The sequence below is a fragment of the Diabrotica virgifera genome, chromosome 1 (assembly GCF_917563875.1).
Source record: "Diabrotica virgifera virgifera chromosome 1, PGI_DIABVI_V3a".
Taxonomy (NCBI): Eukaryota; Metazoa; Arthropoda; class Insecta; order Coleoptera; family Chrysomelidae; genus Diabrotica; species Diabrotica virgifera.
Window position 1 is genome coordinate 211,114,409 of NC_065443.1, and position 19,092 is coordinate 211,133,500.

At 32.6% G+C, this 19,092-nt stretch overlaps 1 protein-coding gene across 4 annotated transcripts in view; it reads right to left on the minus strand.

The window, feature by feature from the left end:
• Positions 1-19,092, minus strand: part of LOC114346174 (mediator of RNA polymerase II transcription subunit 14) — a 148,525-nt gene that overhangs the window by 18,805 nt on the left and 110,628 nt on the right. For 2 of the 4 annotated variants that reach the window (XM_028296966.2, XM_028296972.2), the window contains exon 12: positions 17,552-17,821. In XM_028296966.2, the coding sequence (XP_028152767.1) occupies positions 17,552-17,821 (270 nt within the window). Of the gene's footprint in view, positions 1-15,597; positions 16,376-17,551; positions 17,822-19,092 lie in introns of those variants that run through there. The other 2 variants (XM_050646918.1, XM_028296960.1) reach the window with 2 other exon arrangements.

The following is a 19,092-nucleotide window of genomic DNA, read 5'->3' on the forward strand; positions in this document are numbered from 1 at the left end:
TATATATATATCAATTTACAAATTATTGGGTTAACAGCTGAAATGGAAGACTCAGTGTACTCTTTTCTACGATTCCAATATTTCGTTAACAGTCGTTAACATCATCAGGACTGTTAACGAAATATTGGAATCGTAGAAAAGAGTACACTGAGTCTTCCATTTCAGCTGTTAACCCAATAATTTGTAAATTGATAATTACTAATCAGCTGTGATCATTTCTAGTTTATATATATATTTATAGTGGTTTGAAGTTTCAGCAATTCGGTCATGTGAAATAAAAGTCTATTTGTTATTTCTCAATATTTCGTCACACTTTTGTGACTTCTTCAGGAGAAAACTGTAAATTTATTAAGATTAGAAATTAACAAAAGCTAAATATTTAATTACTTACAACTATAAGAGTATTAATTTAGATTTTTTTAACATATCGTAAGGGACATTGACTTAATTTTGATTTTGACATTTATTATTTCGGAGTTATGGTAACTGCAATAAACTTTATATTCATAGAATATTGTCTGATATTTAAAATTCTTTTTTTAATAATAAATAGATCAAAGTAAACCAAAGAAAATATTAACGGAATTTTAAGGTGGAAAGGTATGATTAATAGTAGAAAAATTTTAGAAAGAGACTAGAGTATATTAAATTGATCTATAAAATGTAAGTGATGGTACATAGTGAGTTAGTATAAGGCTGATATTTTTCGAAATTAAATAAAAATTAAGATGGATTAATTATTAGGTGAATAATTGAGTAATTTGTTTGAATTTTCACACTTTTTGAAAATATTTTAAAGGTTATTTATTATTTAGAATGTTACAGTAGATATTACTCAAATGGTTAGTATCAGTCTTATAATTAATAGATTCTGGAGTTTTGATAATATGTACCATCTCAAGGAAGAGTCGTTTTTTATAATTGTCAACTTGTTCCAAGATTTTTATATTAATTATAAGATTTAATCTATTAATTATAAGACTGATACTAACCATTTGAGTAATATCTACTGTAACATTCTAAATAATAAATAACCTTTAAAATATTTTCAAAAAGTGTAAAAATTCAAACAAATTACTCAATTATTCACCCAATAATTAATCCATCTTAATTTTTATTTAATTTCGAAAAATATCAGCCTTATACTAACTCACTATGTACCATCACTTACATTTTATAGATCAATTTAATATACTCTAGTCTCTTTCTAAAATTTTTCTACTATTAATCATACCTTTCCACCTTAAAATTCCGTTAATATTTTCTTTGGTTTACTTTGACCTATTTATTATTAAAAAAAGAATTTTAAATATCAGACAATATTCTATGAATATAAAGTTTATTGCAGTTACCATAACTCCGAAATAATAAATGTCAAAATCAAAATTAAGTCAATGTCCCTTACGATATGTTAAAAAAATCTAAATTAATACTCTTATAGTTGTAAGTAATTAAATATTTAGCTTTTGTTAATTTCTAATCTTAATAAATTTACAGTTTTCTCCTGAAGAAGTCACAAAAGTGTGACGAAATATTGAGAAATAACAAATATACTTTTATTTCACATGACCGAATTGCTGAAACTTCAAACCACTATAACACAGTACGGTCGAAAATATTTGTACAAATATATATATATATATATATATATATATATATATATATATATTGATGTGATCTTGATTATTGATATGAGATAATATTCTTATATGTCATTTAATTTAATCAATGCATTAATAATAATCTAATTAATTTACCAGATCACATATCAATATGTTTTCAATCTCAGGGCGAATTATAGAATTAATTACTTACTCTCGTGGCTTCTAAGTATTTCTCAATGGTTCCTAATCGGGATAGGAAAGAAAAGAGTAAAATAATACACACATATGGGTTACAATTATAATCAAAATATTGTTTATTTTATTTAAATGGCAATCACTGCTTAATATTTGCTAGATCTTATTATTCTTAAACATAACATTTACAAATGGGAATCTTATTTCCTTTTGGTTTCCAATTGAAAGTTTTTATTAACATTTAACTATTAGGATTTATTAGCAACAATTCTATTTAAGTTTGATGAAGCTTTTCTGATATTATTTATTATGTTCTTCAATTTATAATGTGGTATTTAATACGAAAAACCCATACATTCATGTCCAAACAAATGAGACTGACCTTTTTCTGGTGAACTGAGAATGTCTTCACACAAGACCCGTTTCCTGCTATCCTTGGCTGCGATCAAAACCTCGTCCTGGCTTTCAGTAATGTTCTCCTTTGAAAACTAGCTCGTATAGCTCTCGTTCCTGCTTCTGTCGTGATGCTGTATTCTACCTTTTTCGAAACTGCAATCAGCTACCGGGACACTCTTGGCTCAAGGAGGTTCTTTTACTCTCAACCTGGCCTACCTCTCGTTCCACGATAGATACTCCACACTCACGGAACTACACCGGCTTTCTCACTCTCCTTACACTACCGTCTACTACTGGACTTCCCTTCTCGACAGCTCAAAACATTCTGATCTCTCTTTTCAGTCATTCACCTACTTTCTAAATATCCCTTCCAGATTCACAAATCAACCTTCCACCACCAACTCTCATTCGCAGTATTCCTCAAAACCAATTTTTAATCTTTCTAAATATGCTTAATGGATTTCCAAAAAAATAGTTAATTCCCATTCTAAAATTACTTTCTACTATTTACAAAATTTAATGACCTATTATCTACTTCAACTGAGTCTTATTTAGCATAGGCTAATGATCGAACCTTCCGCGAACAACGATAATGACCTATTATCGATTTCACTTGAGTTTTATTTAGCACAGGCTAATGATCGAACCTTCCGCGAACAACGATAATGGTACGCGCCATTCACTTTGTTTATTCTAAGCGCATTGTCCCGAGTTTCGTTTAATCACTTCTTAAAATTAAATATAACAATTTGTTGTATACAGGTTGTTCTAAATTTATATGCCCGTGGTTGAGAAAATTGAAAATATTTTATATTAAATTGAATTCTGCTTATAATTATAAAAATTTAATTTTCAGATCAAATAGAAATATAACAAATCCCCGCCTTGTATTCGATAAAATTTATCTGCATTTTTAAATAAATTTTCTCGAGGCAAAACCAACTCCCTGTATATTTCCTTACTTTAATCTACGTCTTATACCCCTTCTTCTTGTATTACTCTAATTAGTCCCACCTGTAGAGTAATTGTTTCCTTATTTTCAGTGTCCTCATCCTGTGTTAGAGTGTCGGCTATTATGTTGTCTTTCTCTTTTTCCCATATCAATCTTCTGTCTTTTTCCTCAGATTTTTCACATACTTTTACCGTGTATTCTGCATCCTCGTTTTCATATGCCTCCTCTTCAAATGCCACTGTTTCGATCATATCTTTTTCGCTTTCATTTGTTAGCTTTATTTCTTCTTCTCCTGAGCTCATCTCTTCTTTTGAGGAATCCCAGTTTTCTTTTGCTTTTGATACTCTCAATTTTTCTTCTTCTGGGCTCAACTCTTCTTTTGAGGAGCCACAGGTTTCATTTTCTTTTGTCTTTTTCTGACTTTTTCTCCCGTTTCTTCTTTGTCCTTGCTTCGTTGCCAAATTCATTTCCACTGTTTGTTCTTTACCTGATTCGTCCGTATTTTGTTTCTCCTGTTCCTTGTCCTGTTCTTCTTCTTTTTCTTCTGTTAGATTCATCGTATTATTTTTAAAATCTATCACTACATGTTTTTCTGCCAATTCGTCAACTCCTACTATCATGTCATGTGACATGTTTGGCATTATTACACATTGTAGTGCATACATCTTCTTACCCAGTCGTACCATTACTCGTATGCCTTCATTTATAGTTGCCAATGTCCGTTTGTTTGCGCCCACTAAATTTACCCTAGGTATTTTGTAAATTAAATTTGTTAAGTTAACTTCTTCTATTAGTTTTCTGTTGACCAATGTTATTTCAGATCCAGTGTCTATCATAATTTTAATTGGTTTCTCGTTGATAAATCCATCCACAAATTTTAAATTAACTCCATTTTTCTTTTCGTTGTTTCTTGCCAATTTAATAAACTCCTTGGGGTTACAAAAGATTCCTGTTTGAATTTTGGTTTTTAGTGAGCGCCGTCGTGAAAAGACGCCGGTTGCTCATCGTTGTTTATATTTTCGTCATAATGTCTCTCTCCGTCATATTCATCTGTCTGGGTATTATTTACTTCTCTTCTATTTTCTCTTGGTCTGTCGGATCTGTTTCGGTTTTCTCGATATCCCTGTTCATTTTGTCTACCATTATTTCTGTTTTCTTGATTTGCGAGTGTGGTGTTTCTATTCTGGTATTCTCGATTTCTGTCCTCATTCCATTGCCTATTTCTTTGTTCATAATTTCCTCTTCCGTTGTCTCTATTTTCGTTTTCCCTTCTGGGATTAAAATCTCGTCTTGTATAGTCCCTCCTATTTTGATTTCTATCTCTGTAATCCTGTGTTTCTCGGGGCCTGTAATCTTCTCGCGACCTTCTTGATTTTCTTTCTCTTAAACGTGATTCTCTTATTTGTAGGAATTGGCATAAACTATCTATGTCTTTGTAGTTTTGCAATGTGATACGGTCTTCCAGCGTTTCTTCGAAATGTCTTGCAATCAGTTCGACTAATTGTTCCGATGAGTAATTATATTGTAAATGTTTTGCGTTATAGTAAATTTGTAATGCATATGTCCTTTCTGATATACCCATCCTATCATTGTATTTCCCATTTTGCAATTCCTTGTTAATTTCCAATTGTTGGACTTTTCCCCAGAAATAATTCAAAAATTTTTGTTCAAATTGTTGCCAACTGTCAAATTCTTCTTCTTTGCAATCGAACCATAGGCTTGCTTCATATTTTAGATGGTTTCTGATAGTTTCTTTTGCTGTTTCGAAATTTCCGATGTGCTGTATTTTCTTTTTCAGGCTATTTATGAACGGCACTGGGTGTAATCTTCTTACATCCCCGCCAAACCTTATCTTCACGTCATCTGTGCTATGTATAACCATTTCTCTTCTTTCTCCTACATTTTGTTGAATATTGATTTCCACAATCTTTCTTTCCATTTCTTCTCTGATTGCTTGAATAGCATTTTCAAACTTATTTTCCAAATTTTCTAGTTCCTTTTTCTGGCCATTCGTTAACTCCTTTATTTTATCTTGAATTTTCATTTCATACTTTTCTATGCGTTCCTCCATTTTATTGTTGTTCTCTTCTATGGCTTGTTTTGTTTCCTTCTGATTTTCTTGCATTATTCTTTTTGTTTCATCCATTTTTTGATCCAATTTTTGTTGTGTTTCATCCATTTTTTGTTGTGTTTCATCCATTTTTTGATCCACTTTATCCATTTTCTTTGATGTTTCTTCCTGATTTTTATCCATTGCTTGTTTTGTTTCCTCCTGATTTTTATCCATTGTCCTTTTTGCTTCATCCATTTTTTGTGATTGGAGTTGCATAAGTTGTAATATCTTTTCTAATTCTGACAATTCTTTTTTTCTGTTTCCATGATTGTTGTGTCTAAAATATCTTCTTTGTCTGAATTATCCTCTTGATTTGAATATTCTTTTTGTTTTTTATTGTCTTTGCTTTGGCTTCTTGTCACAGACATTCGTTTTCAAGAAGTACTGTCCCCGCCAAATATGAAATTTTACTAGTATGTTACCAAGACGACTTTTTCTCACCCAAATATTATAAATTGTCAATAAATATATCAAATGTAAATATCGTAAAAATAAAATATTAAATCAGTTATGTAAAATTTGTACCTAAAGAGATCTAAAATTTTATGTTATCAAATGTAAGTATCTCACTTTTTACCACAGGCATATAAATTTTCAAATACCGGCTTTACTCTTTCTATCCTTCAAATTTGCCACTAGAAATACTTTTCCATGCTTTCCACGTTGGACGACAGTTGATGTGATCTTGATTATTGATATGAGATAATATTCTTATATGTCATTTAATTTAATCAATGCATTAATAATAATCTAATTAATTTACCAGATCACATATCAATATGCTTTCAATCTCAGGGCGAATTATAAAATTAATTACTTACTCTCGTGGCTTCTAAGTATTTCTCAATGGTTCCTAATCGGGATAGGAAAGAAAAGAGTAAAATAATACACACATATGGGTTACAATTATAATCAAAATATTGTTTATTTTATTTAAATGGCAATCACTGCTTAATATTTGCTAGATCTTATTATTCTTAAACATAACATTTACAAATGGGAATCTTATTTCCTTTTGGTTTCCAATTGAAAGTTTTTATTAACATTTAACTATTAGGATTTATTAGCAACAATTCTATTTAAGTTTGATGAAGCTTTTCTGATATTATTTATTATGTTCTTCAATTTATAATGTGGTATTTAATACGAAAAACCCATACATTCATGTCCAAACAAATGAGACTGACCTTTTTCTGGTGAACTGAGAATGTCTTCACACAAGACCCGTTTCCTGCTATCCTTGGCTGCGATCAAAACCTCGTCCTGGCTTTCAGTAATGTTCTCCTTTGAAAACTAGCTCGTATAGCTCTCGTTCCTGCTTCTGTCGTGATGCTGTATTCTACCTTTTTCGAAACTGCAATCAGCTACCGGGACACTCTTGGCTCAAGGAGGTTCTTTTACTCTCAACCTGGCCTACCTCTCGTTCCACGATAGATACTCCACACTCACGGAACTACACCGGCTTTCTCACTCTCCTTACACTACCGTCTACTACTCGACTTCACTTCTCGACAGCTCAAAACATTCTGATCTCTATTTGTCATTCATTCCCCTACTTTCTAAATATCCCTTCCAGATTCACAAATCAACCTTTCACCACCAACTCTCATTCGCAGTATTCCTCAAAACCAATTTTTAATCTTTCTAAATATGCTTAATGGATTTCCAAAAAAATAGTTAATTCCCATTCTAAAATTACTTTCTACTATTTACAAAATTTAATGACCTATTATCTACTTCAACTGAGTCTTATTTAGCATAGGCTAATGATCGAACCTTCCGCGAACAACGATAATGACCTATTATCGATTTCACTTGAGTTTTATTTAGCATAGGCTAATGATCGAACCTTCCGCGAACAACGATAATGGTACGCGCCATTCACTTTGTTTATTCTAAGCGCATTGTCCCGAGTTTCGTTTAATCACTTCTTAAAATTAAATATAACAATTTGTTGTATACAGGTTGTTCTAAATTTATATGCCCGTGGTTGAGAAAATTGAAAATATTTTATATTAAATTGAATTCTGCTTATAATTATAAAAATTTAATTTTCAGATCAAATAGAAATATAACAATATATATATATATATATATATATATATATATAGCTCAACCTTTTCTATATTATTGTTGTCCAGAGTTATATTCCCAGTTATATTTAAAGATTCATTTATTAAACTCAACATGCCTTGTAGGCCTAGGGCTAAAATGTTTACATTTCGAATTATATTTTATTTTAGTCTCAAAAATTTTATTTAATTGCACTTCAGTCTTTTTATACACTCCTTCGCCACCTCCCTCCATCTCCTTCTGTCCAATGCTAGTTCTTTCCATCTCTCAATGTTACTTTTCTACAGGTTTTCGTACACACTGTCCCTCCACCTTTTTCTTGGCCTGCCTTTCCTTCTCTTTTGTATTGGTCTTTGTGAGAGTACTATTTTTGGCAGTCTAGAGATTCATTGGTTAGATATTTAGTTTTTGCTAGATTTATTTTTAATCATATTTCCTTTGATTGTTATTTAGGTCCAATAGCATTTTCTGCAATTATTCTCTCTCTTTTGCTATTAGCGTAATCAACGGCAAATCGCAGATGGTTTAGGTTTTCGCCGTTTATCGCCACCCCTTCATTTGCCCATTCCAAAGTTCGAAACATATCTTCTAGAGATCTACAGCTAAGGTAAATAGTTTTTGTGAGATAGAATCGACTTGTCTAACTCCTCTTTCAGTTTTATATTTTCTGTTTTCCTTTTGTTTTTATTTGCGATGTTGCATTGTCATATTTAATGATTTTTGAATATCGGTCATCAACTCTATTGTTGCTTAAGGCATTAAGGATTACCCACTTTCTTGCTTACATTCATGCATTTTGTTTTATTTTCATTCATTTCCAGTCCTCTCAGTTTTTTCTGTCCTGGGACAGCTAGTCATTTTAGGACATTTTACATCCCAGCTAGGACATTTTACATCCCACCTCGCTGACCGCCTCCCTTTTTAACCTGGAATAAATGGGTATGAGTGCGAGTGTGAATTGATGAATGAATGAATGATTGGTGTTACTCGTAATTGCCAACTGGTTCTGTTTTGCTAGTTCCATCGTAGATGGGGGGCCCACTGGTCGCCCAGCCCGCACATGGGTTGCGCGTGGACGGTCGCTTCACCGGCCGGTCTGGCGCAAGGCTTGTGCGGTAGGGGGGAGCGGGAGGCCATCCAATTCATGGAATGCATGCGAAGAGTGCCAGAGGGGAGTTAGGAGTAAGGTCGACGGGTCAGACATGCTCGCTAAGAGCGGTTCCAGACTCGTCGGCTGGAGAAAGAGGGTGGGTTTAGTCGGTAGGCGGCCCGTCAAGATGAAGTAGGACGGACTGAATCCGACACACCTGGGACACCTTACCAGACGGTCTTGCGAAGATTGCCACCTCCCAAAAAAAGTCCTCTCAGGACATTGGCTTCGTTTCCTATTTCTTGGAAAATTTTCTTTAATTCCCTGTTATCTGTTGATACTATAGTTATATTGTCCGCATATCCTATCATTTGCACTGCATTCTTATTTATAGTTCCTACGTTTGACAGCATTTTTATTATCTTATCTAATGATAGAATAAATAGTACCATTGAGAGCGCATCATCTCGTCTTACTCCATTTTTCATTTTTTTTTTATTTCTGTTCTCTCTCTTCCGGTGCCTATTGTTGCTTGGGAATCTCGCATTGTCATTTCTATTATTTATATAATTTTATTTGGTATTTTACTCTCTTGTATCATTTTTCTTTTGTTTCGTTTGTCAAACGCCTGTTTAAAGTCTAGGAAAAGTATATGTGCTTCTCCGTTGTACTCGTATGTTTTCTCTATCGCTTGTTTTAGTGTATGGATAGCATCTATCGTGGATCTTCCTTTTCTGAAACCGTACTGGTAATCTCCTATGCTTTGTTCTGTGTATATTGTTAGTTTGTCTCTAATTATACCAGTCATTACTTTATATGTTACTATTATTCTGAAGCTACTTATTTGTGGCATTTATGTAAACTACTATTCGAATTAGTTAGTGAAAAAATTATCACATTTATTAACTGAATTAATAATTTGCAATTATAAAAATAACAGTTATCCAAGAGCATTCAAAAGCCATCTCTTTAAATTAATGATGACATTTTCAAGTAGAATGACATTCTAGTAATGTTTACATATCCATACCAGTGTGAATTTTACTACACGTAATTTGCCGTGTAACGACAGAAAAAGTAGGGATACCCGTAAAATATTTGCGAATTATGTACCGATGGCCTTAACTTAAAAAAAAATTATTTTATTAACGTTTCGACGTTCACTTTATTTCCCAATTAGAATAGTAATTTATATGTTACATTCAGTAAATTAATTGCTCGGTAGTTTTTACATATTCTGTGGTCTCCTTGTTTTGGGATTGTCACTATAATTCCCTTCTTTCATTCTTCGGGCATTTCCTTACTCCATATATTTTGCATTAGTTCATAAAATTTTCTGCATACAGCATACCTTCCGTATTTTATAAGTTCTTCATATATTCCGTCGTCTCTTGCTGTTTTCCCGTTTTTTAGTTTGCATATTTTATCTTTTACTTCTGTATAGAATTCTTTATCTTCTTCATCTTGTTCCGGGTTCATTATTGTTTCTCTTTTTTCTTCTAAATACGTTTCTTGATACATTTCTTCGAAATACTTCTGCCATGTTTCTGCTTCTAGAACTACATTAGCTGTTCGTTTTCAATTACCTAGTTTTAAGTATTGGTACATTTTTTTTTGAATTGTGTCCTTTTTTCTCTATTTCTATCTCGGTTCATAATTTCTTCAAATTTTTTTTTATTTTTCTTCGATTTAAACAATTTCTTTGTCTTTTTCCTTTGATCTTTGTATTTTTCTAGTTTCTCTTCTTTGCTTGTTCTTAACCATTTCAATCTTGTTTTATTATTTTCGTACACTGCTAGTTTGCACTATTCGTCAAACCAATTATTTCTTCTTTCTTTTTGCATTTTGTCAACCACTATCTCTGCTGATTTGTTTATTCCTTGTTTGATTTTTTTCCACTGTTCCTCCATTTATTGTTTCTCCTTGAACTGCAACTCTGCATTTACTTCTTTTACAAATCTTCTTTTTAATCCTGTCTCTTTAAATTTATCTACGTCCCATCTTAACTGTGTTTCTTCCGTTGTTTTTATTTTACATTTTGTAACTACCAGCATATTATGTTCCGAATCGATGTTGGCCCCTCTGTAAGATCTAACGTGATTTATCGACTGTTTGTGTGACTTTTTAATCAGTACGTGGTCAATTTGACTCCTCTCCAGACTTCCTGGTCTCATCCATGTTATTTTTTGTATGTATTTGTGTTTATATCTCATGCTACTTATGTCCATGTTTAATGCCGCTGCTAAATTACAGAGTATTTCTCCATTATTGTTTGTTGCGGCATATATCGAGTTTTCTCTTGCAACATCTCTGAAGCAGTTTTCTTTGCCTATTTGGGCGTTGAAATCGCCTATAATAATTAGTATATCTTCTCCCGGGATTTTCTCGGCGTTTTAAATGCGCCTGGAGACTTCGTATATTGTGGTGGTCTATTCAAAATGAGTACTGCGCAAGGCATTTTATTTTTTTAATAATAAATATTTCATTTTGTCTGAAGTATTGTTGGATGTAGGTGTGTGTTATGGAGAAGAGAAAAACATTGATATGTTTGCTACTAGAAGAAGAGGAAGACATGATGATTTTGTCTATTAGATGAGAGAGGTGATGTTAGTAGTCTATTTAAAAGAAGAAGAACTGAAGGAACTTTTAAAAAATAACGAACAAGAGTTTAAGAAATATTTTAGATCAAGTAAAATGCAATTTTAGGAAGTTTTTGTTTGACAACCAAAACTTGCTGTGAATAACTGCTGCGCTGCGGACCAATCGTCGAAATTGTTCCACGGCCAATAGCGACGCACGTGTGCGACGGACGATTGTGTTGCGCGTGTGGAGTGCGCGATACATAGTCATAAGCACACAAAGCAGTCCATGGGGTGGGGACTCGGCATTGCGTACTCCGCTTGCGGAACCTGCAGTAGATAGACCATACCTTGAGCGCATTATTTTAATTATACACATCGTCCAGAGGCGGCGTAGGGCGTGGGCGACGTGGGCAACCGCCCACGGCGGCATGGTACTTGCGTCGATTCGCTCGCGAGAAATCCCCGCTGCATTGCAAATCACCGCTGGCCAAAAAAGGGTATTTCCCTGAAATTGCGTTCCTATCGGTAAAGAATTATTTCCACTGCACGTCGCTGCCCAAAACAAAATAGGGTATTCCCCGTTCGTCAAACAACTGCCTTAAGAGCTGGTTTCCTCGAAAGCGGTGCCGACAACCTCCGATCGTACCACTGCGATGAATGACATCATAAAAAACTGTACCATGCAAAATAATAGCGTTGGTTTCCAAGGATGCGTTGGAAACCACCGCTTGCTGAGCTTGCACATTCCATTGCCCCAGTGAAGAACCTTGAATTTTTCACCGTAATCTGACGTAATTCATAGCAGTGCTACGATCGCTGTTTGTCGGTGCCGCTTTCGAGGAAACCCAGGCTTTACCCCGTACACCGCAACTATTTGACGATTTTGTTTTCATGCTGTTGTTTGTCAAAGAAAAGCGTATAGTCTACTTGGGTTGAGTTTTTATTGTGCATAAGTGATAATATACATTTTTTGTGTGACATTCTATTTAAGAAATTTAAACTATGGTATTTAAACGCTGTTTTGTAACTATACCTACTAATAAAATAATAGATACGTAGCCATAATATTTCAATTTGATGATGTTGTAGGATGCATAGAAAGTTTGAAAAATCAAACGGATCAGACACTCTCAGTGATTGTGATTTAGTATTAAACGAAATGGTTAATTTAGAATTTGTAATATCTACATGTATGATATGAATTTTTATCGCGTGTTAATGTGATAAGTGATAAGCAAACTATGGCAATCTGTTGTACAAGTCCATTTGAGCATTACCCTTAAACATTTGCATACATTTTGTGACTGGTACAAGAATATCGGCAAACTGGATTTGAAAAATGCTTGTCTGATGCTCAGCAATTTATTGACAGAAGCTCTTATGATCTGCCGAACGAATTCAAAAACAAAAGAGTGGCGAAAAAGAAAAGGGTCTTTGATTATGAGCGTGAGGATCAACCTATACAGTGTCTCAAAAGCCGGTATGAAGCAAATTGTTTTAACACTTTGCTTGATTCGATTATTACCAACATGGATTTGAGATTTATGGCTTTAAATCAACATCATGAAAATTTCGGTTTTCTGTATGATATAAGTAAATTAAAAAATACTCCCCATAAGCAAATATTAAAAGGATGTCAAGATTTACACACAATCCTACGAGTGGGACAATGTCCCTTAAATAAGGCACTCTGTTAGTGTTTGATTCAGAGTTGTGACTACATAGCTCCATTGATAACGCCTGAGAGGCAGAAATAGCTATCTGGAGATGGTGGTCCAATGGTCCAACTCTGAATCAAATAAGAGCAAAAACTGCCTTTTCTCTCTTTCTCATTAAGATTTATTTAAGGAGTACCATATCACAGGAAAGACTTTCTGCGGTCGCAATTTTGTCATTTTGTCTATCGAGGCTGATAGATCATCAAAGCTAATAGATTACGAGCATGTAATTAAACAATTCAGCAGTGTAAAAAGTAGAAAACTTATGTTCTTGTAATATTTAAATTAATCTGTTTTTAACGTTGGTTGGTCTTAAATATTTTTAGGTTTGTTGTAAGCTTGACTAGATTTTGCAAGAATTAAAGTTTAATAATGAAAATGACACATGTTTTTATTTTAAAAAATCTGTCTTTATGCGCGAGCAGAGGGCCTCGCAAAATGTATCTTGCCCACATAAAATTATGATCCTGCGCCGCCACTGACATCGTCTTATTGCGCTAAATTATTTTTCGCTGCAATTTTCGAATAATCGGGTTTGTCACGGAAGAAAAATAACTAAGTATTTAACCAATCACTCCCGTGTTGCCACTGCCTACGTAAGATATTCTCAGAATACTTCTGTAAAGCCACATCTCGAAAATTTACACTTTTTTGTCGTCGCTTTAGTCAGATTAGCTACCTCTATGTATACTGTATAGAAGGACACTAAATATATAACATCTAAGCACGCACATTTTTATGTCGACACTCAAAATTCTATTGCAAAAAAATGTTTCATTTTCATAAATGAGTCACGTGTAATTTCAATTCTGGTTGTTAGTTCCTTTGCAATATCGTTATTCTCATTTCTTATATTCCTACACGAGTCCGAGATTTTGGCCATCAATATTTTAGTTTGGTACAATATTTGACAAATATGGTGTCGTTTTTCATGGACGTGATGTATAGTCCAAGTAATGAAGCTTAAAATAGGACAAAACCCCGCAATTTTTACAGAATAGATCGATTTGCTTGAAAATTTGAGAATAAGTAGTGGATAGTCCAAGGATCAAAATCTATATGAGACCGAAAGGCGCTTTTACCATGGGGGTGGTTGCCACCCCATCTCGGGGGTGGAAATTTTTTATTTTATTTTGACCGCAAAAGTTAGTAAACACATTCATTCTAAGCAAAAAACGTTCTATACATTTTTTTGATAAATGTAATAGGTTTCGAATTATTCGCTATCAAAAATGTTGGTTTAAATCGAAAAAATCATTGTTTTTAATCAGTTTTCTGCTAATAATTCAAAAAGTTTTCGTTCTATCAAAACAAGTTTGCTTAACAAAAATGTACCTTTTGAAAAAATAAACAAAACTGTTTTTTATAATTTGCTTTAAGACCAATAGTAATCGATCTATACTTTATTATATGCTAGCCCTTCTTCGTAAAATACTAAATATTGTAGTTTCAAAGACGGGAAAACTATGCATTTTTCGAGGATAACTTGTTCAAGCTAATTTAAAGTATTTAAAAATATCTATCTCCAGAAATAAAAAAATAGTCCCTATCTAAAAAATTAAGTGACTTATAGTAAAAAGAATGTCAGTCCGTATTTTTTTCAGCGAAAAAGTGATCGGAAACTTCCCCCTACCCTCCACCCTAATTAAAATTGGTCATTATCCTTATTTGGTCTTCTTAATTTATGTATTATTAATAGGCTCTAGAAGTTTGATCGGCTTAGAATGATAAGGTTTTAAAAAAAATTGAGTTAAAAGCGAATAACGAATTTTTGTAGGTTGGTAAAAAATGCCCTTTTCTTCAGAATAAAAAGATTAGCATCAGAGAAACAAAAAATATTTAAATATAAAATTGTAGCTTATTTAGTTACCAAGAACTTGGTTTGCAAAAATTTTTTCTACGGCAAAGATTGAGTGAGCTATTGAAAATTAAAACTTGTAATAACATGCAAAAACCACCTTTACCAACCCTTTCAAAGACACCTCTTTTTGCGAATGAGGATTTTAAAAGGATTTAATATTAATAGCCTTATAGGCCCTGTAAAAACCTACAAAATTCTTTTTTAAAAAACTTTCTAGGATAAAAAATAAAAAAGTTACGGTTAAAAAATCAATATATTTTCTTGAAAAAAAAAAAAAAAGGGAGATATCCAATTGGAAGCATAATAATGTAAGTTAGCGGTGTTCTTAGTCATTGGCCTTATTCATTCTTCTTTATTGATGTATTATTAATAGATTCCAGAAGTTTGACTGGCTTAGAATGATTAGTTTTTAAAAAAATGGAGTTAAAAGCAAATAACGAATTTTTGTAGTTTGGTAAAAAATGCCCTTTTCTTCAGAATAGAAAGATTAGCATCAGAGATACGAAAAAATATTTAAATATAAAATTGTAGCTTATTTAATTCCCAAGAATCTGGATTGCAAAACTTTTTTCTACGGCAAAAATTGAGTGAATAATAAATGAATATAATACCGAAAAACATTGATTTTTTCTATATAAAACTAGCACTTTCGATAGCAAATAAATCGAAAACTATTAATTTCATCAAAAAAATGTATAGAACATTTTTTGCTTAGAATGAATGTTTTTATCAACTTTTGCAGTCAAAATATAATAAAAAATTTCCACCCCCGAGATGGGGTGGCAACCACCCCCATGGTAAAAGCGCCTTTTGTCATTATATAGATTTTGATCCTTGGACTATCAACTACTTACTCTCAAATTTTCAAGCAAATCGATCCATTCTGTAAAAATTGCGAGGTGAAAAGCTTCGGTTCCTGGACTAGTATATAATAATGTATCTTTTTTGTTTCTTAGTTACGATTCTGCTAGGAATTTTTAAAGATAGGGGACTGGTTTAACTTAATAACACACTTTTGTTTAATTATAAATACATTTCAATAGGAAAATATCTACATTTAATACAATACTGCCAGTATGTGGAGTAATCAGTTAATAAATAAGAAAACGTACATTGTGGGATACATTTACATTAATACCCTGTTCAAAACCTTAACTTTACACTTTCCAGAATGTTTTTCCACATCAATATAAAAATATACATACACAAATAAATCATATCTATTTGTTGCATAGAGATAGGCATTATAGATGTTTCTCTCTTTTTTAAAATGACAGAGTCTATTAAAATTTAAAGATGATTGTCTTAAAAATACATGTAACTCAAGATCTTACATCATACATAAAAACAAAGACGTTTTCCTTCTCTCGTTCGTTACTAACTAATGGCGTACAAAGATGAAACGATAAATTATTGTGGTCCCATCATTCCCATTGGCATGTTGACCGCATAACCACCTTGACCACCTTGTCCGGACATTTGCATAGCCGGCGACTGGATCTGTTGTACTCCACCAGTGACAGGGCTTGGAACTTGTGGCTCGGAAGGGAGAGTTAGATTAATTAAGAGCTCTCTGATAGCGGGGAATATCGAGCATTCGTTGATGTTAGATTGGAATTGCGAATAGTGCTTGAGTAACTGGCTGACGGCCGTCATTGTTGGATTGGCGCCTGGTTCGCGCTTTTCTGCAAGACTTGTCACGTTGCTGCCGATGTCATAGATGAGAGGAAGTACGATGGACGGAGGTTCCATACTTAACTGGTACTGAATGCCGATTCGGGTAATTTGGAGCTAAAAAGTAATATATTTAATTATACATATACTAAGTCTACAAAACTTTTTAAATTACTTCTATGAATAAAATGAAGCTTATACTACATACCAAAACAACTTTAAACATAAAGAAGGATAACAATTCTTCAATGATGTTAAAGTACACATTTAGGATAAATTTAAACACTGAACACAAATAAAGCAGCGGAAAATTAAAAGCATATTCTTTTTAGTTTTACACTTTTTTACCTGGATGGTGAAAGTCTCATCTCATAAAAATCCCGAATTTTAAATGATTGGCTGGCTTCGGAGTGGATTCAACCCTATAGGGGTGATTTGTTCAATTTTCTCAAAAAAAATGTTTTTATGGTAACATTAAGTATGGATCCCGAATTTGATATTATTGACTGGCTCAGGGTGGTTTTAAACCTATAGGGGTTGATTTGTTCAGTTTTTCGAAAAAAAAAAAATAGAGCGGCACATGTTTTTAAAGTAAAACTAAATACAGATTCCGAATTTTCAATTCCTGACCAAGGGCTTCTCAGTAGGGGTTGATGTGTTCAGTTTTTCCGAAAAATAAAGTGCGACACATTTTTTTATGGTAACATTAGATAGAGATTCAGAATTTTCTATTATTGACTGGGTTCAGGTGGTCTTAACCCTATAGGTGTTGATTAAATACAATGAAATAAAAATGAAAAAAAAAACTGAATATAACTAAATAAAATTGCATAAAATTGAATTAAATTAAATAAAATTACATACAAAATTACACAAAATTAAATAAAAATAAATGGAATTAAAAAATTAAATAAAATCAAAAAAACTAAAATAAAATCTGCTCGGCCGAAAAAATTTTGGCACAATTTATAAAATCAGTAATTTTTAATTATTAATTAATTATATATAGTCTGGACAAAATCTGCACGGCCCGAAAAAATTTTGGTAAAATAATTTATAAAATTAGTAATTTTTAATTATTAATTAATTATATACAGTCTGGACAAAACCATATCGCACACTCCTTGTTTTTATAATTTTTAACATACTAAATTACATATCAAATAATTTTTATCCATTAAACAGATCGGTAAAGGTCGTTCTTATATCGGATCCTCTATTAGTAGGTAATTTTTTAGTTTTATACGTAATTTTAACTTCAATTAGGAATAAATAATGTCTAAATATACTTACAAAGAAAAGCACCTTGGACCTGAACACCAACACTCCAGTCATTCCCAGCGGAACCAAATTGGGAGCACTCGGTGGTACTCTAAGCACCCATTGAACGGCCCACTTCATCTGCTGTTGCTGTACCAAGCCCGGCACCAGTTCCAGCTTCATGATCTGTATGAAATCTTTGAGTACATTGAGGGGCAGATTCAGTATGCTGCAGAAGGTGAACATGGAGGTTGGTTTGTATGGAGGAGCAGCTGCTCGGGTGTCAAAGAATTTTTCGAGAACCTGAAAAGTTTTAAAATGCCTTTAATTAGGTTCCGTTATGTCACTAGAGGTTGTTAATCCATTTTTTGCCAGTGGTGCGTATACGCAACACCTTAAATAATCTTTTTTTTACTTGGGATAACTGTCATAAATATGTTCCATAACGTCTTTCTGGTCCATATTAATTAAAAGTCTGTTGTTCTACTAACATTATATTTACATCGTATAAACGGTGATTCAACCATAATTGTTTACAAATACAACTCATTACCTATACCACTACATTTGTACATATCAAGTATCTAATAATAACTCTCCCCTTAAATTCACCTATACTGCATTTTTATACCCGACATAATATGTAAACATCACGTTTATAATTCACGGTCAGGAGTCATTGTCTTCGTGCCGGGCTAATACCCTATATTATATTTTGATAACGTTATTTACCACTTAAAACATATTTTCTATAGATTGTCCCAACTATACTACATGCCCTCCGTTTTTTTAAGACAATCCTAGGAAGAGAAGAAGAATATCTGACGATATATTCATCTTTCCCTTTTACAAAATGTTTATGGTTACCTAATACTATTTTCAAAAATTAAATTTCCTAACTATCCTAATACCCTAAACATGTATATTCTTTTTCCTATTCTAAACCGGTTTTTTCTAACACTAAAAAAATGTTTATTATTATCACTAATTCACTTTCTGTTCCGTCTTGCCTTTTAGTCTTTTCTGCATTCACAAATTTATTTCATAAAAGCAGTGTCCACATAAAAACAGTGAATAAACCTATCCGGATTTTTAACATAGTCTTTTAGTGCCTATAAGCATCTCATATAAGCAGGGGAATAATCTAATCGGCTTAAATAATTATAAAAAAAATCTCGTATCTAACTAAAAGTCCTAAGCTAAGCTAATATTACTCGAATCAGTTAATAAAAATGTAACCTTTACTCTATTACTTCCTATTTCAGTCTTCTTTCCATTAGTTACTATTTGCCTTACTAACTATAAAATAACGTAACTATAATAAAAATCTAATCTCTGTTGCTGAATGTCTAAAAATTTCACTTTTTGTGTGTCTCTTTGCTTAATAATATCTACTAACACTATTGTAAGATATTGTCTATCCTTAATTCAAACACTTCCATTTTCCGCGAAAATTTAACCTGAATTCATTATCTACGTTTAAAAATAAGTTATTTATAATTTACGTTACCTTAGAGAAAAAATTTACAACTTTAATTCTTAGACACAATTCAATGATTAGCTACTTATTTGAT